The following is a 25,604-nucleotide window of genomic DNA, read 5'->3' as shown; positions in this document are numbered from 1 at the left end:
GGTGGTTTGGATGAAATGAAGTGTAAATGTGTGAATCCCACAAACTTACGAACTTCCTACACGGTCCGAGGTGCACTCCACTTCACCACTACCTCTATCTTCTTGGGGTCCACATGCACCTCCTTCTCGTTGACAACAAAACCCAAGAATTCTACTTCTATCATTGTAAACTCGCACTTCTCAGATTTGGCATATAACTTATGTTGACATAACAACTGTAATACCTTGCTTAAATGCGCAATATAAATGTCAACAACTGTAATACCTTGCTTAAATCCTTGTGTTTCTTCAGAGTTTTGCTATATATGAGTAATTCGTCAATATATATGATCAAGAACTCATCTAGGTATTCCTTAAAGATGTCATTCATCATAGTATAAAAGGTGACTGGGGCATTAGTTAGCCCGAAAGGCAACACCAAACATTCGTAGCTCCCGTACCTTGTTCGGAATGTCGTTTATCATCCTTTGCGATTCTAATCTGATAGTATCCGGATCGCAAGTCGATCTGCATAAAGTACTTTGCTCTCGCCAGCTTGTCCAGTAGCTCTTCCATAACTGAAACGGGGTAATGGTTCTTAATGGTAATTTTGTTGAGAGTCCTATAGTCAATGCATAGCCTGGCTGATCTGTCCTTCTTTGTCACGAACAACACAGGTGCGCCATATGGTGACTTGCTGGACCTAATCATTCCGTTCTCAGCCAGTTCATTTAGCTATACCTTAAGCTCCTTGAGCTTCGTAGCATCCATGCTATATAGAGCCTCAGCCGGAGGGCTATGCCCCGGGATGAGTTCAATTTTGTGGTCCACCGAGCGTTTAGGTGGTAACCCTGGTGGTAACTTCTCAGGCAACACGTCTTGGAATGCATGCAGAACTTTTTGTATCTCTGGATCACTAATTTTGCATTTTGTCTGTTGGGCATCACTGACTTTCATCACGCACAAATGAATTTGACAACTTTGCTTGGTTGCCCTTTCTGCATGTTTGACACTACACCACTCTGGCGTCTTACCGCGACTTGCTGTCGCTTCTTGGGCTTTACTGGACCCCACTGTATGCACAGGAGTGTTTTTGATCCTGCTCCCACTGTTGGCATCCACTGGCTTATCTTCCACTTGAGGTTGAATGCATGGCACATTGACTCTTGCCCCTTGCATATCCAATATCATTGTATTCACGCCTTTTTCCATAAAGGCAATGAGGTATTTTTCCACCCAAGTGAGTCCTACAATCACTTCAAAGGCATCCATGGGCACGACTATAAAATCCAATCAGGCTTTCCATGCACCCGCTTGCACCACTGGTTAATCTCTAACCGGGGGCTCCCTAATCTCGGTGGATTAGTTACCTAATTCGTAGATTAGTGTCTATGTACATAACATTCTTCCCCTCTTCAAACATTTACTCTTAAATGAAATTAGAGAAAACTAGCTACTAGAAGTCCAGAAAATTTTGAGTCCCTATCACTAACTATATCAAAAAGTAGTCCATATCGGTTGCCTTCACTATCACTTTTGTAGATAAAAATCGTGCCATCTTCGTCAATGTGTCTACCGCCACCTAGTAGCATCATGCCCTCTGTTGGTCCGCCCTACAATGAAGTCCATGACAATACTCTCCCGTTTACCTCCTGGATCTCTAGAGGATGTAACATACCTCCAACCAAAAGAGGTTCAGCCTTATTCACTTGACATTGACGACACTTTACCACATAGTCCTGAACATATGTCTTCATCTTAGGCTAGTAAAACGTGCGTTTTACTAAATCATAGGTTTGTTGTACTTGTGGATGACCCGCTGTAGGAGCGTCATGACATTCAAACAGGATTCTCTCTCTAATCTCATCATTATCCGATACACAAACCTTTTCATTCCGGAACAACAATCCATTCCGAATAAGGAACGAACCACGTGCCACACTCATGGATGGCATGACTCCGGAGTCTCAATCTAAATCTATGGAGCTCCTTTGTTCATAGTCACCAGAAACGTTTCGGGGTTTTTGAGGTTTCGGGACAAAACGTTTTGTCTTTCAGCTAAGAAACGCAGAGGTTTCATAGTCTTTTCTATATAAATACAATAAAATGGTTAGAACTTGTAGTTTGTAGAATTATTTGTAGGCCTACCTAGTGCTAGCTAGGCACTTAAAATATGGTAAAAGCTTAGGCAATTGTGCTGCAATTGGAGAGTTGTGGAATTGTGACTCATGAGAAATTGGGCAATTGTGAGAAATTGGGGATTTGTGAGAAATTGGGCAATTGAGAATTTAGGAAATTGGGAATATTGGGGAATTTGAGAGAAATTGGGTGAGAGAGGAGGAGGAGGAGGAGGTGACTGCAGCTCGCGTGCAAGAAGAAGAAGAGGTGACTACAGCTCGCATGCAAGAGAGAGAGAGAGTTCAACATTAAAAAAAAACACTCACACAAAATTTTAAAAAAAGCAATTTGTTTTTTTTAGAAATGAAAAAAATCCCCGTTTCTGAAACGCGTTTCGGCCATTTCGGCCATTTCAGGCTTTCGAAGTTTCTCAGCCTAGAAACATGTTTCTATGTGACTATGCCTTGCTTGGACCTACCGATTAAAATGACTGTCGGTCTCGCATAGCCCTCTGAGAGAGTCATAAAGGTCAGCCCTAATCTCGGGGAAGCTCAAAGAATTCACCTCCCCCATTCTACTCAAGGCATCCACCACTCTATACATGCTACCCTTCTGATACTTTATCAAAATCTTGCATCAGCTCAGCTCACTGTGCCTTCCTCCCCCTCAACTCAGGTATATGACATATGTACTTAATTGACTCATGGTCGGTGAGGACAACAAACTTGGTTCCATAAATATAATGTTGCTAAGTTTTCAAAGCGTATATAACTGCATACATCTCTTGCTCTTGAATGTGCCATCTGACCTGGGTATCGTCAAGCTTCTTGCTTTCGAATGCCATAGGTAGGCCATCTTGGAACAATGCGGAGTCTATCGCGAAATCACTAGCATCTGTCTTCTCGACCACAAATGGTCCGCTAGAATCTGGCAAGGCCAATACAGGTGCTTCCTTCACCTTAAGCTTGAGACCTTGAAAAGCTGCATCAAGCTTGTCGTTCCATGCTTGAGAGCATGCATTTACCCTATCAACTACTTATTTGTTGTACTAATTCTTTCTATTTGCTACTTCCCTTAGTGCTAGGCTTCATTATGGCTGAGTCTACCCTGCATCTCCGGAGGTTTGACAAAAACTTAGTACGAAGGGCTTTGTGTGAATATATACTCTTATGTGTGTGTGTGTGTGTGTGTGTGGAGTGCATGTGTGAGAGCATATCTTGATACAATGTTCTACACCTACTATTGGGCACTGATGACATTAGTGAGGATATTGTAGTATATAGTCCATACTATGCATAATGGAGTTGATAGTTATATAGTCTTGTGGGTTGACTACCATGAGTATATATCATGCACGTTCCTAAAAGGTGAATTTGGGCATGTTCTTGGATTCATCTAGGTATACATTACATCCTCTACACCTAAGGAGGTCCATGAAAGATACAATCAATTGCGAATAATCTCTCACCGACTTCTTAAGAAAGACGGTGAATCCCAAAAATGCTTGAAGTTGCCTCATAGTCTAAGGAGCTGACCAATCCAGGATCTTCTGTATCTGCTCAAGATCTATACTCATCCCATCTTGAGAAATCCGATGTTCTAGATATATGAGCTCTCTTTCGAAGAACTCACACTTCGTATACTTGGCATACAACTTCTCCCGTCTCAAAATCCTCAAGATGATTTGGAGATGTTCGACGTGCTCATCTAGAAACACAACCACGAATTTTCTCTAAAGAGATCATTCGTCATCTGTTGGAAAGTAGCAGGAGCATTTGTGAGCCCAAAGGGTAACACTAGAAACTCGTAATGGCCATACCGCATGCGGTAACCCATCTTAAATTCATATCTGGTGATAACCAGTACGGAGGTCAATCTTCAAAAAATAGGAAGCTCCTTACAACCTATCAATCAAATCATCCGCTTTGAAAAGGGGTATCTATTCTTGATCGTAACTTTATTCAACTTTTTATAGTTGACACAGATTCTCCAACTTTGGTCCTCCTTGTGCTTCAGAAGTATCGGTGCCCCCCCCAAGGAGATATACTCTTACGAAGCTGTCCCATCTTGAGATATTCCAATAATTGTCGGGCAATCTTGTCCTCTTCCAGCTGGCTCATCCTATAAGGTGCGATGCTCATAGATTGAGACCCTAGAACTAAATCAATCTTATGATCAACCAACCGATTGGGCAAAAGACTCTGAGGTAACTCAGTTGGGAAAACATCGGCAAACTCTACCATGATGTTCTCTTAAGCCTTTTTCTCCAATACATCAAGACTAACTGAACTAAACTCACAATTAGCATCAGATGGCATGGTATCTAGAACACACTGAAACACTTCATAATTAGAATACTTTACTATATTATGAAGCTCAACTGAGTTTACAAGTGTAGAGGATGGGACATCAAAATCACCCTGTAGACAAAACTGACTGTCCCTGACGAAAGTTAACTTATGACCCTTCCAATGTATTTGTACATCGTGGTATGAAACCACTCTCTAGCTATAATAACATCTACTCTATCCAAATTCATAATCATGAAATCTAGCGGCTCTGAGTAGCTCTATATATAGTTATAGGCAACCGAGACACTCTCTGATTCCAAAATTGTGTGCCCTACGGCATGTCGACACGATATTGGGCTGCGTTTCCACTCCCAACATCTGCGCAAGCTTGGCATTCATGAAGTTGTGAGAATGTGTACAATTTTCTGCACGACTGACCCATACGTTTGTATTAGGTCCGTAGGATTAAAAACTTTCATATTAAAGCTACAACCCTTGCAAGAACTGTGACATGTAACATGTGACATACATAAGAGATCAAGATTTATAAAATAACTCAAAGACTAAAGTTAAAGCCCAAGGGTGAACCTGTCACGCGACAAGGTAGTGAAATCATTGAGAGCTTCACCAATTCTGTCCATGAACTCATAAAGCAGCCCAATGGTACTTCCCTCCATGTCTGTGAGCCGAAGGACACTATACATGGACTGAAGTGCCTTCACAAGTCCCTTTGCATCCTGCCACCAAGTATCTCTCATGACCATACGAGAGAATGCTATAGACTTGGGCTCATCCTTGTCCTCCCATGCTGTCCATTCACGACACACAACAGTGCGTAATAAGCCATGTCGCACTCTCACTAGTCTCTCCACCACAATAAACATATATGCAAACCGAGTTTTGGAGGGCTTTAGAAGCTCAAGATCACCATTGGCCTTGTACATGCTCAAAACCTTTGGCCTCTTTGTGACAAAGTTCACCATGGTAGATGTAGCTGAAAATACATGGCTCACTCAATCAAGCTTTCCCACATCCTCAATCATCAAGTCAAGGCTGTGTGCTGCACAAGGTGTCCACACAATCTTGGGGAACTCCTCCTCTAACATCCTGCCCATGGATACACAATTGGACCCATTGTCCGTGATCACCTGCACAATGTTATCAGGCCCAATTTCATTGATTGCCTGGTGCATGTGGGACATAATGAACTCCCCTGTAACCACTATCCCTGGCACCGATGCATCTATGGCACGAATGAACATTGTGCCTTTGCAGGAGGACACAAGAATGTTGTACACATTTCTCTTCCGCGCATCTGTCCATCCATCACAAAGCAAAGTACAACCATACTTTGCCCAAGTGGCCTTGAGAGGCTCCATCTCCATCTCCACAGCCAGTTGCTCCTTGCGAAGCTCAGTAGTGCGCAATGTCTCGTAGGAGGGGCCATCCCACTCACACCCAATGCGGGAGATAGCTCTCATTGCCTTCTTCCATCGAGGAGTCTTGACAATGTGGAAGGATAATCCACATTGAATAAACAACTTCATCAACTCCCTCGTTGCCTCTTTCATGGCAGCCTTTTGCATCCCTGCCTGTACATGTCCTTTCTTGAACACTGGAAGACTAGTTCTTTTGGCTCGAGGTGCCGAGCTAGAACCACCTGCAACCTCACCACTGGTATCTTCCTCTTTGATACTGCGAGTCCTCTTGGAGACACTTTGACGTGCTTCAGGCTCTCCCAGATTATGTGAAAGAGAGGCTTCATGCGAGCGACATCAACCTCATCTATTATACCTATAGGTCACTTCATGGCAACATTGGCCGTAGCAGGCACATCTACCTGAATCATGCCCCCCTCTCCCCCCCCAAAAATAATAATAATAATAAATAAATAAATAAATAAATAAAATCCCTTTAGACCACTAAGAGCATTGTGCACATGTGAGGCCTAAATAAGCATGCCATCCTTCTTGAGCCATTAACCACCACCCAACCCCCCTCCCCATAGATGTATGGGTTTGCTCACAATTGTATGCACACTCTCGTGGCAAAAGAAAGAAAGAAAGATATATTTGGTGCCTGCTAAAGACCCAATAGGCCTATGAGACCAAAGTGATATAATAATGTCCATGGCATATCTCATCATGGAACAAAAAATAAAATATAACAAATCAAGACTATAACACTAGAGTGATACAAAAAAGTCCATGGAAATCTCATCATGGAATACAAGGAACATGAAACATGAGGAGCATCCCCCAATAGATGGTATACCACTCTCCAATATATCAAGCGTGGGTCTAATGAGTATGGTCGAGAGGTCTCCCTAAGCTACGTCATGTGGAAAGGTAGCTCGATGGTGGTAGAGCATGTTCTGGATCTGGAGCTAATGAGTGGATAGCCCAAGGTGGGTCCACGGGATCCACTGTGTGGGTGTTCTCCTCCTCGGTCTGGAAGAAGCTGGTGATGATTGGTCAATGAGGGAGGAGGCGAGGTTGTTGGAGCCTAAGCTCTCTCAAGAATGTGTCCCTGTGTCTGCGGCGCTTGAGCAGGAAGAGCCCTAGGTAGCATTGGTCCGGGAAGTCAATGATCTTGGAAACTGGGCCAAATCCCTCGTGGAACAGAGAGTAAAACCTCCCATGGATCTCATATCATACCGAGCAGCGGCATATGTAATGCTCCTCTGTCTCAACTCTCTATGGCATAATCGACATATCCTCTCCTCCCAGGGTCTCCGTATGAGCTCCCCGGCTCTAAAGATGCGCTCTACTCTCCTTGTCTCCTTGGGTCTCCGTATGAGCTTCCCAGCTCTGAAGACGCGCTCAACTCTCCCTGGTATGATGAGGGTGTTGAAAAGCCAACCCTTCATACACGGAGAGAGAGAGAGAGAGAGAGAGAGAGAGAGAGAGAGAGAGAGAAGAAAGAAAGTTGTATTAACGTCAAAAGGCCAAAATGACCTATGAGACCAAAATGTTACATCATGTCCATGAATACATCATCATGGTACTGAAAGTAAAACTAAAAGAAAATTTACGTGAAAAAAAAACAAAGAGCCTCAAGCTCTAGCATCAGCCAAGAATATCTCGCATAGGGCGCTGCAACATGGTACCCAGTGTAGTGAGGCTATTAGGGTGGGAGAAAGTCCTGCAGTGGTGGGAAATGATGGCTGTGATCCTCCTGAGGTGACGTGAGCATGGGCAGCGGCCACTATGTTGGTGGCATTGCTGCATAGCTCAATGGCTCTGTCTAATGTCACTCCTCTCGGCCAAGCTCCTACATCAGCTTGGAGGTCGGGGTGGAGAGAGAAAGAAAGAAAGAAAGAAAGCTTTATTAACGTCTACTAGAGGCCGAAGTCGGCCTATGAGACAAAACAATATACAACTGTCAATGTCCTTTGGGTATCCAGATAATAGAAAAAGGTACAAGGTATAAAGCCGAAAAGCTAAAAATTGAAAAGCTAAGGATTGATGGGAGAGTGGACCATCAAAACTGACAAGGGATGGATGGAGCTCTATCACTAGGGGCTCAATGTGCAGTACTGTATGTGTAAACGAAAGGGGCGATTGAACACGGAAAATCTAATCAATCATGAAATCTGAAAATACACATATGCATACCAGATAAAACAAGATGACAAAGCTGCACAATACACCACACTAGGGGCCAGAAGATGGGCTGACCCCCCCCCCCCCCCCCCCCCCCTCTTTATGGTTAGATTACCAAAAAGGAGTCTGCTTCCAAATACAACTTTGCGGGTGCCAAGGGTTCACCACTGGCTGCACCTATTTCTTCCAATACCATATGAAAACAAGAAAAACATCACAATATCTGAATTTGCTGACAATTTCAGCACAAGTGAGCATTCCCGGCATCAAGCACATGCAGGACAACTATGGACAGCCCATAGCACTCCCACATCAGCCCGGGACAACTCAACATCTGCATCTTCTTCCTGTTTGGCTCATAGGGCAGGTTGACCAGCCCTCAAAGGCTGTTTTCAGCAGTCAACCAGCCCTCAGTAGCCACAAAAGAAAGCGACCAGTAGTTGTGCACAAGCCTGCAAACCTCCGGTCGGAAGGAAAACTGTCTAGAAGCCCACGACCAGCTCTTCCTCCTTGTTTTTAACCTCTGTCCAGCCTCTATTCAAGCTGTAAATCCACCGGCCATCAGTGGAGAACATGCAAAAGGAGTCGGCCAGCTTCTCCCATGCATCCGGTGAACTTCAGTCGCGATGGATGGCTGTAGAAACCTTCCAGTAGGCTGAAAACCAGCCGACCAGCCCTCATGCACTCCTGAAAAGCATGCACCCCCCTCCAATTTGGAGTTTTTTGTCAATAATAGAGGCTTCCCCATTGAAAATAGCCCACACATGTACTTTTTTTGGTCCAGAAAGGGGCGCCTACATGAAGGGAGTCCAAATAATGTCCAGTGCCCGGTCTTTGGCCGCCACGTGTATTAAATAAGTCTTGCTCAATGTGTACTCACTTATAAGTTGTCCGGACACTTATAAGTGAGTGTGAACCTGCATCCATAATTATTAACATGTGAACTCATAAAGCTGTAAATTGAGGTTTCGGGAATACTTACCACTTGCAAAACACATGTAGACCACTTGTCAGTCCCAAACAGGTGTGCACATACACGTTCACAGGGTGACCAGGCGTCCTTGGCCCCATAGATAACACAGGCAGAAATCTCAGGCATTATCCAGGCAAACAAGACAAGTCATCCAAAGATAAAATCAAAGTCATGCACACACATGAGTGCAATTATATTGGAAGAAACACCCATCTGCTTAGTTGTATCTGATAAAATGTCCAAGGCTCATGATCCTTCCAGAACCTTCCCAGAACATAAATTCACAAGATCTCCAAGATAGCTAGTTCGAGAGACTTTCATCATGTCCGGCTCCATGGCCATAATGTACACCATGTCAGGCTCCACAAGCCACACATGTACTATCATGTCAGGCTACACTAGCCATACATGACACATGTATTGTCATGTCAGACTCCATATGCCACACAAACACACCATGTCAGGCTATACCAGCCATACATGTATGTCATGTCAGGCTCCACATGCCACACATGAACAGTAGAAAAATAGAAGCTGTAAGCAATTTTGTGACATTCCCTCCGACTTCTAAGCAGTTGACTGCAACTGAAAAGCTTCCAAGTAGGCCTTCAGAAGTTTCGGATAATCCGCAAAATAATCCTCATCCATCCATTTTGCATCCATAGTCGAATAGTTTTTGAACTTCACAAGATACCTGCACACTAGCTTGCCACCTGCATGCTTGCGCTCTTTATGAAAAGCTATCTACTCAGGTTCCAATACCTCCTCAAGTTCATCCACTTCAGGTGGATCTTCCAAAACCGGTTCCATAGGAGGTGGTCCCACATAAGGCCTTAACAAACTGACATGAAAGGCATTGTGGATTTTCTAGTGATCGGGCAATACCAATCTATATGCCACTTTATTTATTTTCTGCAAAATTTGGAATGGCTTGTAATGCCTGTTTGAAAGTTTAGGAAACCAGCCTTCCTTACCTGGCCGCTTCCGAAGACGTGCTTTCTCAAACTTTAGTAATATCCAATCACCTTCCTTGAAAACCACCTCTTGCCTGTGTTTGTCAGCTGCCTTTTTCTGCTTAGCTTGAGATCTTTCTATGGCTGTCCGAACTTGTGCAAACGCAGTATCCAAATCATGGACATACTCATTTGCTACAAAGATTTCATCTTTTGTTCGTAAGATAGGTGAAAGCACCACCTTGCCATAGACTATCTCAAATGGAGCCTGAATGCACTGTGTTATTGTATGCAAATTCAACCAATGGCAAATACTTTTCTCAATCTGACTTCTGCTCAAATACATAACATTTGAGTAAATCAAGCACTGCTGAATTTGCTATTTCACTCTGACCATCCGTCTGAGGATGATAGGTTGATGAAAAACTCAACTTTGTGCCCATATTATCAAACAATGTCCGCCAAAATAAATTGGTAGTCCGAGGATCTCTATCCCCCACAATAGACTTGGGCATGTCATGATGTTTGAAAATCTGAGCTAAGAACAACTTTGCCATGTGCTCTGTCTTGATTGTTTTCCTCACAGGAATAAAGTGTGCCTGTTTGCTAAAACGATCTATAATAGTCCATATAGCATCATTTCCATGTGCCGATTTCGGAAGATCCATAGTGAAATCCATAGCAATGCTTTCCCATGATTCTTGTGGAATTGGTAAGGGTTGAAGCAAACCAGGTGTCTTGTGTTTGTCAAACTTGACTTTCTGACACACTACGCACTCTCGCACATAAGCTTCAATATCCCTGCGTAGAGCTGGCCAAAAGAAATATCTTTTCAAAGCCTGTGTAGTAGCCAGAATACCACTATGTCCAGCATATGGTGGAGCATGACACTCTTCCATAAACTTTTGGCGTAATTCACGCACTACACAAATAGGATTATGCATTATCAAAAACCCATCTCTGATCGAATAGGATGGGACAGCAGTACCATGATTCAAATCAGCCCAAATAAGCTGAAAATCTGTGTCCAAAGCATACATATCTGGCATCCCTGATAAGTCCTAGTGGTAGGCGGTAGTTACGGCATGCACTTGTGGCCTGCATGACAAAGCATCCGCCACCAAATTCTTCTTGCCCGGGGTATGTAAAATCTGAAAATGAAACATGGACAATTTTCCCACCTTAGATGCTTTTCCGAGAGTTTAGGCTGCGTACGAAAGTGCTGTAAACTCTAGTGGTCTGTTTTTACCATAAATTCAGCCCCCAAAAGATAATGCTTCCATGTTTGAAGGGCATGAATAACGGCTAACAACTCTTTCTCATAAACCTGCAAATACAATTCCGCATGTTGCAGGCGGCGGCTTTCAAAAGCCACTGCATGTCCCTCTTGGTTCAAAACAGTCCCCAAGCAATCTCCACATGCATCACACTCGACCACAAAAGGCCTACGCAAATCTGGAATAATAAGAACTGGCCCTGATATGATGGCATCCTTTAACTTATGAAAAGTTGTCGGGTTCCGACCAACGGAATGCTACTTTCTTCTTCGTTAGATCATGTAACGGTGAAGCTAAGAAAGCAAAGTGTCGAATGAATCGATGATAGTACGAGCATAAACCAATAAAGCTCCTAACATTCGTTCTGGCCAATCCTTGATTGCTTGAATCTTTGCGGGATCCATGCGTACTCCATCCTTGGAAACAATATGCTCTAAATAGTGAATTTCTAACAAGAATTCACTCTTCTTCCCATTGATGAAAAGCTTATGTTTCCTTAGCTCTTCAAAAACAATGGCAAGATGCTCTTTATGTTCAGCTGAGAAAATGATAGTATCATCAAAGAAAGTTCATATGAACTTGTGGTGAGGTCTAAAAATTATGTCCATTATTCTATTGAAAGTGGCGGGAGCATTCGTAAGTCTAAATGGCACAACCAAATACTTATATAATCCAAATGATGTTCGAAAAGCCGTTTTGTGCACATCTTGAGGTATCCCTCGAATTTGATGGTAACCACTCTTAAGATCAATGCGACTGAAACAAGCAACTCCCTCAAGTTTATCAAGAATACCATCGATTTGGGGAATCGGAAACCTGTTTTTGATAGTAATCTTGTTAAGGGCCCTATAATCCACACACATCCTGTATGTCCCATCCTTTTTCTGCACAAGTAAAACTGGAGATCAATAAGGTGAAGAACTTGGCCTTATCAACCCCTTCTCAAGTAAATCATTTAAGAGTCATGATTTCCTCCTGTTGGGTAGCACTCACCCTATAAGGAGGTCAGTTAGGAGGAGAGCTCCTAGGGATTATGTCAATACAGTGATCCTCTGGTCTCTCTGGAGGTAACTATCCTAGAAGTGAATCGGCAAACTAATCACCATATTCACTTAAGAAATCAATCTTATCTTGATCTACGGGAGCTACAACATCATGCTCAACATTATCACGTACAAAGACCAAGTAAGAACAAGCTGATTTCTTTATTGCCTTTGAAATAGATATATGGCTTACAACGGGTATGGTACTCCCAGTAGTACCCACATCAATACAAACTTTCCTACCCCTATGAGTAAACATAACTTTCTTTTCTTTGTGCAAAATCTTGGGATCCAAACGATAATGCCAAGGCATCCCAAGTAACACATCACATCCTGTAAGTGGTGCCAGGAGGAAGTCTTCATGATCCAAATATCCCTGAATTTGTATGCGAAGCTTCCCAATGATGGGAGTGACCTTAACTTCCTTGCCCTCAAAGGCAACATGTGCATGAAAGTCCATGCCCAATTCCTCAGGCTTTAACCCAAGAGCAGCAGCCATTTGTATGGATATGAAGTTATCTATTGAGGCATTATCAAAAAGGAATAAAGCTGTTTGGTCCTTTAACTTATCCCAAGCTTTGCATAAAATTTTGCTCTTTGGTTCATGTGCAGTGTTACCCTTAACATCGGGTATAACATTCACACTTGGTTTGGCATCCTGCATATTATTTTTTTTGAGATTCTAGGGCATTGAGCTTTTCATGTGATCTTTGCTCCCACATGAGAAACACTTCTCGTCTCTCATGCAGTCAAAGATATACTGTCTGGACAGCTTAGGATCATCCTTTTTACCCCCCGGCTTCTTTTTTGAGTCCCCTTTTGCATCCTTGGACTCATGAGACATAAACTTAGGTGGCTGTCCACCCTTTTTCTGCCCATTTCCAGCTCTGAATTTTCCCTTGTATGAGCTGAATTCTTGTCTTTTTGATGCTCCCTTGCCATGCAACTCCTCAAAAATAGTTGCTGAGTATATGAGCTCCTGTAAATTGTTGTGGGGGTACATTGCAAGGCTCTTTTGAATGATTCGTTGCAGCCTTGATTCAAACTTCCTTTTCTTCTCGTCCTCACAAATCGTCATGAAAGGTGTGACCTTGAGAAGAATCCGCCAAAACTTTGAAATATAAGAAGAAATGGATTCGCCTTCATCCTGTTTTAGCCAATCCCATTCCTTTATACATCCTTCTCAAAGTGAGGAGGAAGGAACTGATCATAAAATTGCTCTTTGAAAGCACTCCATGTACGGGCAGCTGTCCTATCCAAAAGCTTTGCCATTCACCAATCACTTGCAGTCTCTTTAAGATGCATACCCACATGTCTGAGCATAGATTTCTCGGTAAATTCCTCAATGCAAAAGGCTATTTCAAATTGCCTCATGAAAGCAAGTGCTTTGGTAGTATCCAACTTTCCATTATAGCTTTCGAATTTAATGTCCTTGTCCCCTGATTTGAACTCTTTGGCCTTCTTGCCATGATGGGCATCCCGACGCTCTAATACATCATCCTCCTCGTCATGCCTACGTTGGCGACGATGCCCAGATCTAGGGCTGATTTCCCGCGTAACACCCTCCACTCTGGATGGAACTTTAGGAGCAGGAGCATACCTAGAAGGTGGAGATACCACCGACAATGCATGAAGATCTTCTGCATCTCTCAAATGGGCTAAAAACCCCTCATCATTCCCGCGAGCTGCATGTCGATGTACATCATCTCCTTAGGCTGCATGCCCCCTCAAATCTGTTGCATGGGCTGCAAGCCCCCTCAAAACACTTGCTTGGGTTGCATGCCCTCTTACATCACTGGTGTGGTTTGCATGCCCTCTCACATCACTAGTGCGGCCTGCATGCCCTCTCACAACATCATCGGAATTCCCTTCACGGGATAGCCTGTGAGGCTATCGTGTGAAGACCCACTTGCCCTCATCATCAGAAACAACTTCGCCACGGCTTTTTAGATAAGCAACAGCCAACTCTCGAGGTTTGTCGATTCCCATCTGTTGGGCAATTGCATCAAAAGTGGCCACATCAGCCTTGACATGAGACTTTGATTCTATGACCCTCTGTACATCAGGATCTCTTTGCAAAGCGCGGAGCTCTTAAAGCTCATTCATCAAGGCATCAATATCCTGTTGATCCTCAGCCCTGGCAGATAACGGTGGATCGTTACCCGCCAAAGCCCCAACATGATCCCTGTTTCTATCTTCTTTCCGCATGCGGCGAATACGGGTGAGAGAGTCCTCCACAGAATGATCAGACTGGCTGGCCATAATGTATCTTTCAGCTTTTCAGAAAGAAAAAAATTTTCCGTGCCCCGGAATCGCTCTCTACCAGTTTCCCAAGTATGATACCGAATAGACTGCAAGGGCACAACAGTGCCCCTACACAGACAGGAGGGCCACGAAGTCTTTTCGCACGCTCACTGCCGCTTAAACCAAAGGTAACCTCTTTCGAGGCGTGACAATAAGACGAGGACTACCTTAGAATCCCAACCTTCTCTCACGGATAATGACTCCTTACAGCCATATCCAACATCATATTAGGCACAATTGTGTAGAAATCCAGGCTCTAATACAAATGTAAATGGAAGGGGAAATTGAACACGGAAAATCTAATCAATCATGAAATCTGCAACCAGATAAAACAAGATGACAAAGCTACACAGTACACCACACTAGGGGCTAGAAGATGGGCTGACTCACCCCCCCCCCCCCCCTTTATGGTTAGATTACCAAAAAGGAGTCTGCTTCCAATACAACTTTGCAGGTGCCCAGGGTTCACCATTGGCTGCACCTATTTCTTCCAATACCATATGAAAACAAGAAGAACATCACAATATCTGAATTTGTTGACAATTTCAGCACAAGTGAGCATTCCCGGCATCAAGCACATGTAGGACAACTATGGACAGCCCATAGCACTCCCACTTAGCATCTTCATCTTCTTCCTGTCTGGCTCATAGGGCAGGTCGACCAGCCCTCAAAGGCTGTTTTCAGCAGTCAACCAATCCTCAATAGCCACAGAAGAAAGCGACCAGCAGTTGTGCACCTACCTGCAAACCTCCGGTCGGAAGGAAAACTGTCTAGAAGCCCATGACCAGCTTTTCCTCCCTGTTTTTAACCTCTGTCCAGTCTCTATTCACGTTGTAAATCCACCGGCCATCAATGGAGAACATGCAGAAGGAGTCGGCTAGCGCCCCTCTCCAATATGGAGTTTTTCGTCAATAATAGAGGCTTCCCCGCTGAAAATAGCCCACACATGTACTTTTTTTGGTCCAGAAAGGGGCGCCTACATGAAGGGAGTCCAAATAATGTCCAACTGAAAATAGCCCCCACACGTACTTTTTTTGGTCCAGAAAGGGGCGCCTACATGAAGGGAGTCCAAATAATGTCTAGTGCCTGGTCTTTGGCCGCCACGTGTATTAAATAAGTCTTGCTCAATGTGTACTCACTTATAAGTTGTCCGGTCACTTATAAGTGAGTGTGAACCTGCATCCATAATTATTAACATGTGAACTCATAAAGCTGCAAATTGTGTTTTTGGGAATACTTACCACCTGCAAAACACATGTAGACCACCTGTCAGTCCCAAACAGGTGTGCACATACACGTCCACAAGGTGCCCAGGCGTCCCCAGCCCCATGGACAACACAGGCAGAAATCTCAGGCATTGTTCAAGCAAACAAGACAAGTCATCCAAAGATAAAATCAAAGTCATGCACACACATGAGTGCAATTATATTGGAAGAAACACCCATCTGCTTAGTTGTATCTGATAAAATGTCCAAGGCTCATGATCCTTCCAGAACCTTCCCAGAACATAAATACACAAGATCTCCAAGATAGCTAGTTCGAGAGACTTTCATCATGTCAGGCTCCATGGCCATAATGTACACCATGTCAGGCTCCACAAGCCAGACATGTACTATCATGTCAGGCTACACTAGCCATACATGTACTGTCATGTCAGGCTCCATATGCCACACAAACACACTATGTCAGGCTACACCAGCCATACATGTATGTCATGTCAAGCTCCACATGCCACACATGAACAGTAGAAAAATAGAAGTTGCACGGAATTTTGTGACAGTATGCATCGGGTATACAATCATGCTATGCAAATCTAGCTAGTTCCATCCAGTACCATACTGGGGATGTAGGATGGTGTACATCAGTGGGGGAGGGGCAAAGACCTCCTGTAGGATCCTCCCTAGATCTGATCGAAAATGTGTGAGCCTCTCTTGGGACATAAAGCTGGTGGCGAGACCAGATCTGAGTGATCTCTCTCTGAGGAAGTCTGGGGGTCTGGTAGCCTGGTGCTCTCTGTCTCCGTCAAGCTCGGAGATCCTCTGCACGCTGAAGCGTGACCCTGTGTTGTGGTGGTGGTGGTGTAGCTCTCTGAAAGAAGCAGATCATCTAGAAGAGGGCCTCTACTAGCATAGGAGGTGCAACAAACTCCGCCTGGACAATGTCATGTGAGACGGAGGGTTTGCTGCGGATCATCCGTGAGAGCATGAGAATCCGAGGCCTCTCTATCTGAGACCATGTGGAGGTGGCGAGCCTAGGTGCCCATACTGCTACAGCATACATCAAAGCAAGGGTGACTAGTGTGTCAAACAACCACCCTTTCGTGCGGGGCTCCTAGAAGTGTGCCTGGTGACACTGTCTCTCTAGCATGGCCAGAGCTGCATACCCTCGCGTGAGTCTATCCTTGGCTGCCTATGCCATAGTAAATCTTCCTGGCGGAGTCGCAAATGTAATCCCCAAGTACACATGAGTCTACCACCTCTACCTGTCCTCCTGCTAGTGTGAAGATGGCCTGTCGTCGAACCGGCCCTAAGGTGTGGAAAATCATGACCTTGTTTTCCCAAGGTTCACTGTAAGTCCCCTCTGTGTGCAGAAGTCATCGAGTGCATGGAGATGATGCTGGAGTCCCATCCGCGACTCAAAGACCAAAATAATATCATCTGCATATAGCATAATGTGGACTGTGGTACCTGAGATGTCTACCCCGTCCCCACCACCGTGAACAATGAAGTCAGCCACCTCATCGATGTGTACCCCAAATAGTGTAGGAGAGAGTGGGCATCCTTGCTTCACACCTATGGTGCTAGCAATAACATCAGATAGCCCCCCGGGGCATCATATGCGCCCGAGGACCTACTCATATAAAGCATAGATGCCCCAAACCATCTCTGATGGGATCCCCAATGACTAGAGGCGCTAGAAGAGTCTCTCTCGTGGCACCGTGTCAAATGCTTTGTGGAAATCCACAAAGCAGCAGTATAATCTCCTCTCCCGCGCCCTAGCCTGATCAATCAGACATCTCAAAGTGAATATATGGTCAATAGTGGAGAAAGCTCGTCGGAATCCAGCCTGTTCTGGTGCTCTCAGTCCCTCCTTCTCTGCATATGAGCTCAACTGTGCCTCAAGCACTGCGCCATAAAGTTTGGCCAATGTATGACCAATCATGATAGTCTTGTAGTTGCTAGGGTCTAGCATGTCTCCCGCTTTGTGGAGAGGCACGATGGTGTGCATAGTCCACTCAACTGGTAGGCCCTCCACTAGTGTCCTATTAAAGAGGTGAGCAACAAAGGGTGCCAGTGTGTCAGCTGCATAAATAAGATGCTCACTTTGTATACCTTTGTGGTCAGCCGATCTTCCATGCTGTAACCGGCGGATAGCTCTCTCTACCATCGAGGCGGTAAAGAAGGAAGAGGTGGTAGGGCGGGGCTCCTGTGGCTGTGGTATGGGCGGTTGCTGATGGATATGGTAGAGGCTCTTTGCATGTGTGCCATGTGTGTGGATCCTCAATCGGGGTACGAGGGCGAGGCTCTCTCATCTTGCGCCATGCAATGGCTGTATCTCTGCTCATGAGTAGGTGGTATATATCCCAGTACTGTGCCTCCTCATATGAGAGAGAGAGAGAGAGAGAGAGAGAGAGAGAGAGAGAGAGTTATATCAAATGTCTTCAAAAGACCCAATGGGTCTATGAGACCAAAAGTGGTACAAGAGTTTCATGTGGTACTGGGCAATGGAAAAAGATTAACAGAACTGAAAAAACTCATACAAAAAGCTAGACTAGCTACATGTCTATCTCATCATCATTGTCAGCATGAGCATGGTGTGCACTATGGTGAGCATGTACATTTAGAGTATACATGTGGGAGTCAAAGAAAGAGAGAGGGTTATTCATTTTTTGTTTGAAAGGTATGTTGTAAGTCAAAGTCTCTTACCTTGGTCTTCAATTCAGGAAGCTGTTGCTGTGACTACGGAAATACAAGAAGAATTGCTTGAACAAATGGGTGTTGGTATGATTTCTCCTGATTCTTTTTGGGCAGCAATAGTGAATTTGGATGCAAAGTTAATGTACAAAGAGATCTGCAAATACTGTCAGATTTTTTCGTGTTTTCTTTGTAATTTTTGCTCTTTAGTTTGTTGGTTTGCATTGGAATGTCCACCTCATGGTTCTTTTTTCTTAAATAAAACTTTCTTTTAGAACATAAAGTTTCAATTCAAGAAAGAGGGCACATGCTTTTTCAATAGTTGCTTGGACATGTGGACGGACCGATTCTTATTTCTTAATTATGACCATGGATTAAAAAGGCACTCAAAGCTTACTTTGAATGGGGAGAGTGGCCAAGTCAGCACACACATGGTGGCATGGGCAGCAAGAATGGGGCACTGTTACCAATTTAACAATAGTAGAAGAGTAGTAGGAGAGCTATTAAAGAACATCACTTATACAAATGTAATGATAGTAGAGAGCTGTGGGGGAGAGAGATAGATTGTATTAGCGCCTACTAAAGATCCTAAGGGTCTATGAGACCGAAATATACTGCATGTACATTGAAACAAGTATGTGCTATCATGTAGCATCCTTTCCTGCAACTGGATACGCAGAGTTAAGGTTCACCTATGGGGTTGGTGCCGCTCTATGTTGCTGGAGTATGTCCCTGATGAGAAGAGCTCCTGGGTCTTTGCAGGGAAGGGCGTCTGGCTCTTTGAATAAATTGTGCCCATTCTCTGAGGATTTCAAGTGTGCGGCTCAAGCCCGGGGTGTTGTCCCCAGATGAGATGGTGAAGCGCCTCTTCCATGATATATTTGTTCTCTCTAATGTCTGGTTCGTTCATTGTGGCAGTTTGATGAGTGCTGAGAAAAAGTTTCAGAGAAAGAAAGAAAAAGAGTAATATTAACATCTATGAAAGTTCCAAAGGGTCTATGAGACCAAAGGTGATACAATACTGCCATGGAAATAAAAGAACTGAAAGAAAAAAACACCTGCTGCCAATGCTTGTGATATAAGCGTATGGTACTGTGTGAGAGGGGGCCTTGAATGATCAGCTGACAGTGACACCATCTTCGGCCAGTACAGATCTGATGGCTGAAAAGATGGAAAGGATGTCTGGCCTCTGTGATGGGAGTCTGCCATCATGTCAGAGAGCATCTTGGATCTGCATCTGGCGGGTGGAGGATCGTAATGCTCGGGCCGTGGGACGTCTCACCTGCAGTATAGATCAAGCCCTCTCATTAGTAACCCCCCAAGTGCGTGGGAAGAGAGAAAGAAAGAAAGTAAGTAATATGAATGTCTACGAAAGATCCGAAGGGTCTATGAGACCAAAAGCTGAGACCAAAAGATGATACAATGCTGCCATGAAAATATTAAGCCATGGAAAGAAAAGAACTGAAAGAAAAAAACAATTGCTGCCAATGCTTGTGGTATAAGCACGTGGCAGTGTGTGAGAGGGAGCCTCACAACAACGATCAGATGACAATGATATCCCATCGCCTAACAGATCTGGTGCCTCAAAAAGGATGTCTGGCCTTTTTGATGGGCAACTGGCATAGCATCAGAGAGCATGCTGGATGTGGATCTGGCGGATGGAGGATCGTGATGCTTGGGGCCGGGAATGTGTCACCTGCAGTAAAGATCAAGTCTTCTCACTAGTAACCCCCTGTGTACGTGATCAAGTCTTCTCACTAGTAGTAACCCCTCGTGTGGAGTGGTGGCCTTTGAGGTATGAGAGCGTATATCAAGGAAATCTGTGATCCTACTCTGAGAGTCTTGCCGAGTCTGCCTCTTGGAGTGCTACCTCAATATTGCCTCTGTATGGTGTCTGAGCTCCATTAGGAACATGCCTAGGCATCTCTGATCCTCATACTACATCACCCGTGAGAGAGGACCGAAACTGTCTTGGAAGAGACAATGAAATCTCCCTCAGATCTCATAGTAGGCCAGGCATCTGAACATGTAGCACTCCCCATCCTCCACCTCTCAGGTAGTGCATACTCTCCATATCTAGTCCTCCCATGAGATGTGGTCGGCTCTACTAGTCTCCACTGTAAGGCGGTGAGAGGATACCCTAAGTTGACGAATCTCTATCCACATGGCATGTGACATGTGTGTCTATATGTATTCCGGGCTCTCAATGAATTTGTCCTCCAAAACTCTCAAGAAGTGGTCGTTGGAGAACAAGCCAGTGGTTCACTAAAATATCTAGATATTATACTAGGCAGAAGCAAAGCCAGTGACTCAAAAGTTAAGAAGATTAGGTGTGGCGCAAAGAGATGCCTTGTTAACAGAAGTGAATAAGCCGTTGAAGGCTGGATTCATTTATCCAGTGGAAACTATGAATGGGTATTTTTTGTGGTGGCAACTCCCAAAGTGATGGGTTTGTGTTTACTACAAGCCCTTCAACGCAGCCACAAAAAGAGATCATTTCTCTTTATCATTCCAGGATGAAATTTTGAATGAGGTGGCTAGCCATGAATGATATACTGTTTGTGATAGATACTCAGGATATTTCCATATCAGAATAGCAAAGGAGGATCAAAGAAAGACCACGTTCATCACTCCTTGGGGCTGTTTTGCTTATAGAGTTATGCCATTTGGTCTCACGAATGCACCTGTCACATTTTGCGTATAGAGGTTCATGAACTATGTTTTTCAACTATTTTTTGGGTCTTTCATAAGAGTTTTCATAGATGATTTTTGCATATACATTGCCAAAAGATGGAAGAAGGCTTGGTGGATAGTTGAATCCAGAGAAATGCCACATTACCTAGGTTAAGGTAAGACTCTTGGGCCACTTGGTTTCTTCACAAGGTATTGAGGCTGATCTGTCAAAAGTGCAAGATCTATTAGCACTCCCATTTCCATCAAATACAAAGCAACTGGTCACATTTCTTCAAAAGATCAGGTACCTTGCCAGATTTATTTACTTGCTTGCACAGATAGTTTCACCATTGCAAAGACTTACTCATGAGAGTACTTTTACATGGGATGATGAGAGTGAGGAAATATTTAATTCATGCTTAGTTCTTTACCAGTCATCATGCCACCCCACTGGGATTTAGTTTTCTATGTTTGTCCAAGTGTTGGCTCTCATGCAGTTGGTGCAGCACTAATGCAAAAGGATCCAAAGACAGCTTTTATGCGTCCGGTTTACTTTGCAAGCAAGGTGATGACAGAGACTAAGAGAAGTTTTCTAGATGTTGAGCAAATTATGTTGGCTCTCATATTTGCAGTCAGGAAGTTTAGGTCTTACCTTTTGCCTAAACCCTTTGTTGTTTTAACAATTGAGAATACATTTCCTTATGTGGTTCAATACATGAATATCTCACCAAAGATCGCAAAGTGGGTCTTGGAATTGCAAGAGTTTGAGTACACCTTTTTGGTGGAGAAAAGTACCCAAGCAAGCTTAGCAGATGTGTTAACATATCGCTATCATGAGAAGAAGGTGATCCCAAGAGCAAGGAAAGAGACAAAATATCCAAAGGTAGAGAGAATTTTTACTAATGCATTCACATTGTATTTTGATGGAGCTTACAGGAGAAAGACCGACTTTGCAAGAGCAGGGTTCATCATTCTAAGCCCCGAGCAAGAGGTGGTCCTTCAGGAAGGTAAAATTCTATCTGATGTCTATTCAAACAATGAAGCAGAGTATGCCACCTTGAAGATGGGATTAGAAGCTTGTTTAGGACAAAAAATTACTGACTAGTTGTAAAAGGAGATGCCATGCTGCTAGTAAAACAAATTCAAGGTGTTTGGGCATGTAAGAATTCTAACCTCTTGAGTTGGTTGAAGCAAATCAGAAGTCTAATGAAGCAATTTGAAATGATTAAAATTGAGCATGTGTCTAGAAGCAAAAATAGGGGTGCATACGCCCTGGCAAATCAAGAGTTGAATGTTATGATTGGAGCAACAAAATCCCAAGAACCAAAGTTTCAAGGCTAGGAACACTTGCAAGAGATCATTCACTTCTTGCTTTCAAGTGAACCTCCAGGAATCTCACTAAGTACAAAAGCACAGGTTAGTTCGAAAAGCTTTGTCTTATTAACTGATTGGGGAAGACTTATATTACAAAGGGAAGGATTTAGAGATGAGAAGGGTTCCATCATCCGATGAAATTTGTCACATTCTCCAATCCTGCCATGATGGAGTATGTGGCAACCATTTTGCATAGGAAATCACAAGTAGAAAGATCTTATTGGCAGGTTACACTTGGCCTAGCCTACACAGGGATGTTCAGCATTTGTGCATGGCTTTTAAAGCTTGCCAACTTGCAGGAGATAAGAGGCTCACTTATGAGCCACGAAATCCCATTTTCTCTTATGGTCCATTTGAGAAATGGAAAATTAATGCCATTGGTCTCCTCCCAAGAACTCAATCAGAAAAGGTTTACATTATTGTAGCTGTTGATTACATGACCAGATGGATAGAAGCAGTTAGCACTAGGAGAATAACAATTGAAGATGTTGGCAAGTTCGTGCTTGATAATATTTACTGCAGGTTTGGAACACCCTTAGAGCTGGTATCAGATCATGGACCAGGATTCAGGGTAGATGTTCTTCAAGAACTTCTAGATAGACTAAAGAGTATTTTGCATAACTCTTGACAAACCAAGTGCACGCCAAATGAAGTCAAGAATGGGTGGAAGACATACCTTATAATATTGATATGCATTATTATGTAGTGAGTGAATAAGTCAATATTTTTCAATATTATAATATTATTTGGAGATGTATGCATGTCTTACTTAAGATGGATACAACGGAGTACTGACATGTTCTTACAAGTGGGGACTACTTTGACCTTGCATTACAGTGCTAAGTCTATACACCATGTGTATTCACATGCCTTATTCTTTTGTGGTGAGTGATTAAGGAAGCATCTTCCAAATAAAGAATGCAAAAATGAAGGGAAGACTTTTGTTTTGGGATAGGAAAATTTGATTCGAATTTTTTAGTATCTTCCGCTCGGAATTTGGCAAGAAAAGTTCACGAACTACTTCTTAGGTCGTGGGAAATGTTTCTATAGAATGGGTCCCGAACTTCAACTTTGCTTTTTGAAGCTTCTCAATCTAAGCTACACACAAAGTTACAGCCAAAATAGTGCTGAAATCTCTTCCTCACTTCTTCTCTTACCCACAATCACACTTTCCACTTTATAATGTTTTCACCCCACACCTATTTAATATGACTTTTGAAAACCTTGGAAAATTGTAATATCTTTTGGAATCTTCCTCCACCACCTTGGACCTAGCAACAGCTAATATCTAGTCCAATTATAACCTCTTCATCAAACCACTTTCACATCGCTTATATCTTTGCTAAGGAGTCCCTCTCCACCTACAAAAAGGGGCCATCTATCACCATCAAGGAGACATCTTTCTTCTTTCCTCCTTAGCCCCCAAGATTATGTTAATCTCCTTCTTTCCAACACCCATGCCATCATAAAGTCCTTAGTCCTCTTCCAATACTCACTAGCTCTCTACAACCCTCAAGCTTTTCTTAATGTCACACGGAAACTCTAATGGGTCTGATCTTTCAACCCTAAATGCTTTTCACAAGAACACTGATGCAATCATGCAGCAGATAGATGGAGAGAAGAGAGAGAAAAACACAAACTGTCATCATCCTTCCGTTTCCTCATGAAATCCCATTGTCATCCTCCAAATCTGGGCAGCATGTGTGTGATAACTTTGCGATACTCTAGATCGTCTGCGATTCTGGTGTAGATCTGTGCATCTGTTCTGTCTTGTCCCTAGGTCCTTCATGCCCTATTTGAACACTTCCATAACTTCTTTCCCAAGACTGATCCTTGGTTTTCTTGCACCCCTCCTCGTGGATGATCATCATCCCTTGGAACCGTTACTCTGAAAGCCTTTCCTGGTATGCCCCAAGTGGCATCTGACTGTCAGGTCTGCCATTCCTGCAGGTTATGCTGTACAACCTGATCAATCTCATGGTTTTCTTCCATGTTGGTGTTACTTCCATTGGACCTTGTTCCTGTGCACTTTTCTTGTACCGTGCACCTTCATCATGGACACTCCAGCACTTAGCATTGCTGAAGCAGATGCTGATACAATGTTGCGTGGTCACCACGCCACCAAAAGATCAAGACACGGGTGATGGTTTCATCCATGCGCAATGCAGTAAAGCTTTGATGGGTCTGATCTTTCAGCCCTAAATGCTTTTCAAGAACACTGATGCAGTCATGCGGAAGATAGACGGAGAGAAGAGAGAGGAAAATGCAATCTTTCACCTAATCTATTATATCTTCATATTATCAAAAGAGTATAAGTGTTTATTCAAATCCAGTGGCCTGAAGCACACCTAAAAGGAGTCTTGACTATGAAAAGTCCTATTCTAGACCTAGTCTATGACCTATTCTCCAAGTGGGAACTAGATAAATGATACAATATTATGCCTTCGCTTATATAGGCCCCAAGTGTGCAGGTGGCCAGTTCAGTCCTCCATAAATAAGCATTTAATGCAGGTGCTTGTCCCAGATCAGCCGACGAGACCCCTTTGCTGCCGACTAGCTTTTGAGTTGTCCACGGAGCCTAACAAAGCCTAAATCTGGCTGCCAATCTGTATTTGACATTTCCATGAGCAATCACATGACACTTAAGCTCACGGAAAAAACAAAAGCTTTTCTCCTTATTGCACGCTTCTTCTTTTGGTGCAAGCTGACGACAGACAGTCCCTAGTAAGTGTGTTTACATCCTGAATGTACGTGATGGTCTGGAAGAGGGCATCTGTGACCAAGGGGGCTCCCTAACTCTGCAAGAAGAACACAAAGGGGGAGTGCATGTGTAATGCATAGTGAGCTTGATAAACGTGTGGGGAAAAGGGAATGATTATTGCCCTAGCTTTTGCAGGTGCTGATTGAGGCAGTTGAGTCTTACAAGTAGCTTAGAATTATGACCACTAGCAATTGGGCAGGCTGGCCAACCTGTTTGTGTGTTTGGTTGCCAGTAGGCCATGCGTAAGCAGCCTGTTGTGGTTTGTCGTCTTGTTGCTGTTCTCCTTCTCTGGTCATATGCCTCTTAGAGCCGTTTTTTTTTTCACCTCGAATAGATCCT

General features: G+C 43.6%; 1 protein-coding gene across 2 annotated transcripts in view; it reads left to right on the top strand.

Moving 5' to 3' along the window:
- Positions 1-25,604, top strand: part of LOC147605720 (plant/protein) — a 48,169-nt gene that overhangs the window by 21,161 nt on the left and 1,404 nt on the right. The window contains exon 3 of one of the 2 annotated variants that reach the window (XM_086793473.1): positions 18,487-18,544. In XM_086793473.1, the coding sequence (XP_086649599.1) occupies positions 18,487-18,544 (58 nt within the window). Of the gene's footprint in view, positions 1-18,486; positions 22,138-25,604 lie in introns of both variants that reach the window. The other variant, XM_086793472.1, reaches the window with a different exon arrangement.

The sequence above is a fragment of the Cibotium barometz genome, chromosome 59, assembly GCF_041138505.1.
Source record: "Cibotium barometz isolate CiBa-2024 chromosome 59, ASM4113850v1, whole genome shotgun sequence".
Taxonomy (NCBI): Eukaryota; Viridiplantae; Streptophyta; class Polypodiopsida; order Cyatheales; family Cibotiaceae; genus Cibotium; species Cibotium barometz.
This window is presented reverse-complemented; position numbering and strand designations above follow the sequence as displayed.